Source organism: Perissodus microlepis, chromosome 17 (genome assembly GCF_051167445.1).
Source record: "Perissodus microlepis isolate ML-2025 ecotype Zambia chromosome 17, ASM5116744v1, whole genome shotgun sequence".
Classification (NCBI taxonomy): Eukaryota; Metazoa; Chordata; class Actinopteri; order Cichliformes; family Cichlidae; genus Perissodus; species Perissodus microlepis.
In genome coordinates, this window is record NC_140477.1 from 34177592 (window position 1) to 34185581 (window position 7990).

Here is a 7990-nt window from a genome sequence, read left to right on the forward strand (position 1 = left end):
AAGTCATTGAGTTCAGGTGTTTCAGGCTCTTCCATGGCCACAGGTGGATCAAATAAAGCTCCTAGGCATTCAGACTGCTTCTACAAACATTTGTGAAAGAATTAGTTGCTCTCAGGAGCTCTGTGAATTCCAGTGTGGTACTGTGATAGGATGGCAGCTGTGCAACAAGTCTCGTCATGAAATTTCTTCACTAATAAATATTCCACAGTCAGCTGTTAGTGGTATTATAACAATGTGAAAGCCATTGGGGATGACAGCAACTCCAACATACATGAAGTAGTAGGCGATGTAAAATTACAAAGCAGGGTCATCTGCTGTTGATGCACATAATGTGCAGAGGTCACCAACTTTTGGCAGATTCAGTTGCTCCAGACCTCCAAACTTAGTTTGGCCTTGAGCTAATTGGTCAAGAACAGTGCATAGAGAGCTTTGTGTAATGGGTTTCCATGGATGAGCAGCTGCATCCAAGTCTTACATCACCCAATGTTTGTGTGTTATTGTTTTATAGTTCTTGTGTATATATGAAACCAGAATGTCCTTCGACATAGTCTGGTGTGTTCTGTCTGCAGGATGTATGTTTTTGGCGGCTGGATTCCTGCTCCAGAGTCAGAAACGCACATTGCTTTAGGAACTGAATGGATCTGCACTAATTCCCTGAGCGTTCTCAACTTAGGTGAGTTCTTCTCATTATAACCCCTTAAAATAACTTATGAGTGGTTTTGTAAATGAGATCTGGAGCCTGTGAGCCTTTTTTTTTTATTTTTTTTTTTAATCTCATCCATGGAATTCCTACATCCTTCATGGAGGCCAGCAAGCTCACTGTTACCTGGTTTTCCTATCACAGACACTATGACTTGGCAGAACCTTGGCCCAGAGCACCACGATGATGATATAGAGTACCAGCTGCAGAGCCAGGGACCACAGACCGATGATCCATATGCCTGCAGGCCAAGAGCCAGGGCTGGCCACTGCACCGCTAGCGTTGGCTCCAGGCTTTACGTTTGGAGCGGTCGTGATGGATACCGCAAGAGCTGGAACTACCAAGTGTGCTGCAAGGACCTGTGGTACCTGGAAACAGGTGAGAAACGGGGGGACGAGTTAGCGCAAGGGGGTCGGTGCTGGGGGGGCAAAAAGCACAAATCTGTTTAAAAATCCTTTGGTCTCAGATCGACCAGCGACCCCAGAGGCAGTGCTGCTCATCAAATCTACTGTCAGCATGCTCCATGTGGCATGGCGCCCCCTGGCTGCAGCAGACTGCTATATCCTCCAGATCCAGCCTGCAAGTTCCCCCAGGACTACAGTGAGTGGTCCCAAACCAGCGGATCCAACAGGAATAGATGGTCAGAATGGAAAGGAAAAACAATCTGCTGGTAAGGAAAGCACAGCCTTCAGTGATTTCATCAGTTTATATTAAAATCTTTATTGGATTTAGATGGAAAGGTTTCTGTGTAGAGCTAATGGTCACTGCAAACAGAATACAATAAGCAGCAAAAAGGGAACAATTTCAATGCTTTCAGACCCATAAAATACACTATTGACACCATCAGTCTTTCTTTACTTTCTTTGTAAAATGGTTTGATCCCATCATTGTCAAAATGAAGAAACCGCAAACCGAGAAGAGAAAGGAGCAGCACAGGTAAGTGTCTTTCTTATATCAATAATAAAGGCTGGGCAATATGGGGGAAGAACAGTGATCAATGTCAATCAAATCACTTCTTGTGGGCGTTGTGTTGTCAGTGGGAGAAACATTTCATCGTCCAAGTGACTTCAGTCTTTGAAGAAGTCACTTTTTTCCCCTTTGTTTTCTCTCTTGTTATTGTTCCTGATTTAATCGTGTACAAAGCTTCAGTCGCCCAAATATCATGTGTGCTATTGCCGGCTGCCAGTCCTACACGGTGCTTCAGTTTAAAATTATGTGGCTATAGCTCAGATCCAGCCACATCATTAGTTCAGTTCAGTACTAATCTTATTAGCTTTTTGGGTTATCTGTCAAAATGTGAATGGAATGAGCTCTACTGGCTTTATCTTAACACTGAGGAAAAGTTATTTCACAATAACTGTATTTATCATTTTATCACCCAGAACTATCTATAAATAAGATTTAATACACAAACACTAACATACAGCCACACTAACACGCCAGCAGTCCAGACGTAGTGCTTAAATTTTCTCCCTGATGTTTTTTTTTCTTTCTCAGGGTGCTTTGCTGCAGCAGGATGCTTCAGCAAAATCTTCAAATGGCTCAGCAGACAGTCAAGCACAGGGTGGGAGGATCGATGGGAGAGACTTGAAAGAGGACTCTAACCTAAAACTCTGCAGTAAGTCTCTTATCAGGTGGTTCTTGCTTAAATGCTGTTTTATACAGTTCATTTCAGTTTTGTTTATATAACCTCAAATCACCACAACAGTAACCAAGCCACTTTTATATTGTAAGATAAAGACTCTACAGTAATACAGAAATAAACCCCAACAATCAGATGTCCTCCTATAAGCAAGTGATTTACAACAGTGGGAAGGAAAAACTCTCTTTTAATAGGAAGAAGCCTCCAGCTGACGCAAGGTCAGGGAGGGGAAGCTATCTGCTGTTACCAATTGGGGTTTAAGAATTTAAGCTCCTGCACAGTAATAGTCAGATATGTTTGCAGAAACATTGCTGCACAAATAAACACTTACTCCAGTTTATGACTTCTAATCTTAGACTCAACTTGAAAAAAATACAAAAGCAGTGCATTCTTTGACGTGGCTAGAGTAGCTTTGTATGAGTCACAGTTCAAATTATCCTTATTTATCATATACTCAGCCTTGGTGCAGGCACAGCAATGTTTATGACAGAATGTAAATGTTTCAAAATTTGCAGGCCACATCAGATTGTGTTACTGAACCAGATGTGACCTATAATGTAATTTAATTTTTCTCCAAAGCAGGATTTTGTTATTGTGACATTTTTAGATTGTTTGTGTTTCTGTGTGTTCTGTTTGTAGCTGCTGGGCAGGAGACGGCAGCAGGAGATCTCAGCAGCTCAGCTCAGCTCCAGTCAGGTAATGGTGGCTCTTACGCTCTAACATCAGTGATATTTGACTGGTGAGGATTTTAAAACGTGTTGATTGTTTTACCTTTTTACAGGCAAAAAGCCGGTTTCTGCAGACAAGACAGCAGATTTTTATACCCACACAGATCAGGTCGGATTTTCTTCTGATAGTGAATTTTTAACTCTGCCTCTCAGCTTGGTTCATACTAACACCACAAACCATCACCTTCAGGTTCGGCAGAATCCAGACAATGCTGTGTGGTTTGATGTCGGCGTGTTCAAAGCACTATTCTCTGAGGTCAGCCACTACTACCTACCTGCTGATGGTGACCAGGTGACGTCTGCCATCAACAGTTGGGCAACGAACACTAAAGAGGTAAAAACCAGAAGTGAATGGTGTTTATGAAGAAACCACTTATGGACTACATCTTACCCTCACATGCTCGCTCTCTCCTTCAGAAGAAGCTGCCAGGGCCTCAGGACTACCAGGGCAGAGAGAAGCAGGAGCTGGCTACCGGTCAGACATACAGGTTCAGAGTTGCAGGCATCAACTACTTTGGCCAGGGAGATTTCAGCCCGGTCAGCGAGTTCAAAACCTGCCAGCCTGGCTTCCCTGGAGCACCCTCTGCTGTTAAGATTACCAAGGTGACACACAGTATCAAGAAATATTGGTGCAAAGATCAGGAAAACTGGAAAATGTATTTGATGTGCTTTTCGGTATCATTTGCATGTAGGCCACTGATTCAGTCCACATCACTTGGGAGGCTCCTTCATCTCCATCGGGCCGGATCCTGGAGTACTCCATGTACATGGCAGTGAGGAAGAGCCGCTCATCCACTTCGGATCGGCCGGGTCAGATGGCGTTCATCCGGATATACCGTGGCACCAAGACCTCCTGCTCGGTCAGTTCCAGCCACCTGGACAATGCGCACATCGACAGCTCTGCCTCCAACCGACCAGCAGTCGTCTTCCGGATCGCTGCAAAGAATGAGCAAGGCTACGGCCCAGCCACGCAGATCCGCTGGATTCAAGGTGGAGCAGCTTCAGATATTATTTATTTAAACTTCCTCTCACATTAAAATGATGGATGTACCAACCTCCTCTTTCTGTGTTTTATAGATCCCAGTACACTGCGAACATCACTATCCAAAGCTGACAGCAGTGCTGAGGCTGACAACGACGCTGCTGACAGGTGATCAGAGTTTTTAACTTTTCTGCTTTGTTTATTTTTCAAAGTGGACACTTGTAATTGGTTCTTTATTTTCTTTCTTCTTGCAGCTCCAGCTAAAAATGTTTTAGGGAAAGGACTTTTCACTCAAGATGCTGGCAAATCTATTTCCCAATAGTTTTGTTAATTTATTTTTAATCTATTTAATTTTTACTTTGTAAATAGATTTACATTTTCACAGGCTGTTTGGCCACTGGTCTGTTTTAGTTAAAGTGTTTTGTTAAGTAATTATTATAGTATTATAAGATGTAGAAAACACTGCAAGTATTGTTTGAAATGCATTCAGGAAGACGTGAAGACGCCTCAGTGTTTACTGAACAAGCCACTGACGGGTTATGAGAAGGAAACACGAGTGGTCCTTTTACAGGCCCCACCGGTCCCACGAGGTTATGAAATATCAGCAATGTTACTCATGTTTTTGTGTCTTACTCAGCCACATGTTACTGCAAACGTGTTTCCGTTATACGTCTATATAATTTCAGTTTGATTTTTCTTTGTCTTTACATTTATCTCACTGTAATGTATGTGTAATACATCACAGTGCTTTTATTAGCAAGTTCAAAAGCCATGTACTCTTAACCTATTTCTGACATAAAATTTCATTTCAATATACTCATAGCCACAGAAAATGGTCATGTACTGGGTGAAAGGTATTACAGCTTTGCCATCTTCTCCATCGTGTTACCGTCTTTACCAGGTGCAGTAAAGATGCCACACTTTTTACCTGTTTGATTTTCCTCTTATAAAAGACTCGCACTCATTCATATATAGTGTCATCAGTTAGCCACTGGAATTTACACTGAGTAAATTGTTGTTTTTATAATTCAGATTATATCAATCTGGACCTGTTTTCTTGAAGATTTATAAATATAAATGTCATGATAGTATCAGCAAACATCAGCCTGTAATTGTCCTATTGAGGACACTCGCAGCTTTGCATGGACCTCAATAATGTACAGACCACAGGCAGTTATTACAGAGGCTGGGTGAAATACTGTTGCAATATAATGGAAAACAAAAAAAGGGGTGAATTTACATTTTTCACTTTTAAAGCAGTGACCAGAGAGTGCACAAAGTTTCTAATGACAATCATTAGTGGCACTGTATAGGATGTAAAAGAAAGGTGCTCAAGATACGACTACCTGCTGGATGCTGGTGTAACACCTGTGTGTGGGCCGGTGGAGATGTGCTTCAGCATCTTTGGTCGGTTTGTTGCTCTGGATCAGCAGCAGCTTCTTCTGGTATCTAATTGCAGATGTGTGCAAGCTGCTCAGGTCTCACAGGTGATGAAGTCTAATGTGTGTATAACTAATCAATGTGACCTGCAATAATAATAATAAAAAAAACATCCATCCATTCATCAGTTTTCTTCCACTTATCTGGGGCCGGGTCACTCGGGTAGCAGCCCAAGCAAAGAAGCCCAGACTTCCCTCTCCCCAGCCACCACCTCCAGCTTGTCTGGGGGAACACCAAGGCGTTCCCAGGCCAGCCGAGAGATATAATCTGTCCAGCGTGTCCTGGGTCTGCCCCTGGGGTCTCCTCCCTGTGGGACATGCCCAGAAAACCTTGCCCAGGAGGCATCCTTGTCAGATGCCCGAACCACCTCAACTGACTTTCGATGTGGAGGAGCAGCGGCTCTACTCTGAGCCCCTCCCGAATAGCTGAACTTCTCACCCTATCTCTAATGGCCAGCCACCCTTCAAAGGAAGCCCTTTTCCGCCGCTTGTATTCGCAATCTTGTTCTTTCCGTCACTACCCACAGCTCGTGACCATAGGTGAGGGTAGGGGCGTAGAACGAAATATGTTGTTCTCAAATATATATTTAGCATTTCATTTAAAATATGAAGAGTCGCTGCAACATATTTTGTTGAATGTGCTAAATGTGTGTGAAACAGCTGTGGTAATGTATGGGTTAGTATGAACTATAATGTGGAAATACCAGACTATATATGAAGGTTTGATACAGTAGCAAATATCATAATTATTACTGTAACAGATATAGCACATGCTTACAGGATGAACACTTTTTAGTAAAAATGTCAGTAATTTTCCGCTCTACAACCTGTTTATTTGCTCATTAAAAATTATCTAATCAATAATAAGACAGCAGGCATGTAGACGTGAACGAGATGACCTGCCGCAGTTCAAACTGAGCATCAGAATGGGAGAAAATGGATGATTTATTTGACTCTGGGCATGTCATGGTTGTTGGTGCTAGATGAGCTGGTGCAGCTTCCTTTTCCCTTAAAAGTAAACTTTATTCAGATTGGCTGTCCCTCAAATACAAAATCACACCAAAAAAATTCAATGTTAAACACTGAGATCACAGGCTGATCCGGCTCGTATCATAATGTGGCTCGGGAGAGGTTCTTAATTTATTTCATGTCTAGGGAATGTGAAGGCCAGTCATCAGCATCAGTGCCTTCCTCATTTATGAGTTGCCTTCACACTCTGACCACATGAATGACCTTCACAAGGAACCAGAAGTAAGCCTCATAGTAAGGTCTGAAGGGTTCAATAACAGGAGTCAGTACTGTTGGTCTGTGTGGTGCTCCTTGGATAACCATTGCCAAACTATCACTAACTTACTGCCAAACCAGCAATACTGGAAGATGTTATGCAGGTAGCACAACATCTGTCGTGTTCTTTCCACATTTTTTCCACATCTGTCACATGTACTCAGTGTAAACCTGCTCTTATCTGAAAAAGAATGAGGTGCCAATGGTGGACCTACCATTTCTGGTGTTCCCCATTGAACACCAATCAGTCTATCTATGATCTATGAACACAGGTCCTTTCAGGCCCTCATGTCATGCTCATGGAGACTTCTCGACCATTTGCTTAGAAAAATGCACATGAGCACCCTGATAGAGGTTATCTTGTGGGGCTCTGGCAGTGCTCCTCCCGTTCTTCCTAAAACAGTGGAGCAGATGCCAGTCCTACTGATAGATTGACCGCCCAGCCCAGGTCTCCTCATGTAATGGCCCATCGACTGGTAGCTCCTACACACTCTTGAAACTACTGGTAGACACAGCGAACCCTCTTGCAATAGCACACATAGATCTTCTAGAAATTGAACTACCTGATTAATCTGAATGGGCTTCAGGTCATGCTGCAAGTAATGACACTTGCAAAAAAAGCTAAATTAGAAACAAAATAGCCAAGGGGCTTAAGGAAAAAGCAGTAGTCTTCAGACCAGTGTTCTTTCTAGGAAACGCTGACACTTGAAGTATTGGTGTTGACCATTCTGGAGGTGGTCAAAGTGGCCAGAAGACAGAGGAAAATGCCCCAGGGAAGCTGGCAGTGAGTGAATGTCCCCTGCGTGGGTAAATGCGCACGGTTCGCTTCGGAGACTATCACGGATCCTGCTGTATAATAACCTCAGCTGGAAGAAGCGACAAACCAAACATAGGAGAATGCTTTAAATACGGGTTTGGGGCTGTTTACGTGAGAACAGGGAAAGGCACTATCCCGTGAACCAAAGTGCATAAGCTCAGAAGGACGTAATGGACATTACAATCGGCGATTGTAATTTAAAACTTAGCACCTGCACACTCAACACTGATATAGAATAAAACGACTCAACTGAATACGTTTCTAAGATCTTCATTAAGGAGTCTTTATTCTCCAAATTTACTTAGACGTAATTACATATTAAAAGATTTCCAAAGGGAAGAAATTGAAAAAATAAGAACTGATTATATCACCTTCCCTATCCCTCCTAAAGGGAAAGA

The 7990-nt window shown here is 42.7% G+C and overlaps 1 protein-coding gene across 2 annotated transcripts in view; it reads left to right on the forward strand.

The window, feature by feature from the left end:
* hcfc2 (host cell factor C2) overlaps window positions 1-5614 on the forward strand; it is a 10706-nt gene extending 5092 nt beyond the window's left edge. Inside the window, exons 6-17 of one of the 2 annotated variants that reach the window (XM_084910507.1) lie at window positions 570-673; window positions 845-1078; window positions 1167-1370; window positions 1602-1636; window positions 2198-2318; window positions 2982-3038; window positions 3124-3179; window positions 3261-3404; window positions 3488-3673; window positions 3763-4060; window positions 4148-4220; window positions 4307-5614. In XM_084910507.1, the coding sequence (XP_084766633.1) occupies window positions 570-673; window positions 845-1078; window positions 1167-1370; window positions 1602-1636; window positions 2198-2318; window positions 2982-3038; window positions 3124-3179; window positions 3261-3404; window positions 3488-3673; window positions 3763-4060; window positions 4148-4220; window positions 4307-4316 (1522 nt within the window). In that variant the 3' untranslated portion in view covers window positions 4317-5614. The remainder of the gene's footprint in view (window positions 1-569; window positions 674-844; window positions 1079-1166; window positions 1371-1601; window positions 1637-2197; window positions 2319-2981; window positions 3039-3123; window positions 3180-3260; window positions 3405-3487; window positions 3674-3762; window positions 4061-4147; window positions 4221-4306) is intronic. The other variant, XM_084910508.1, reaches the window with a different exon arrangement.
* The last annotated feature ends 2376 nt before the right edge of the window (window positions 5615-7990 follow it).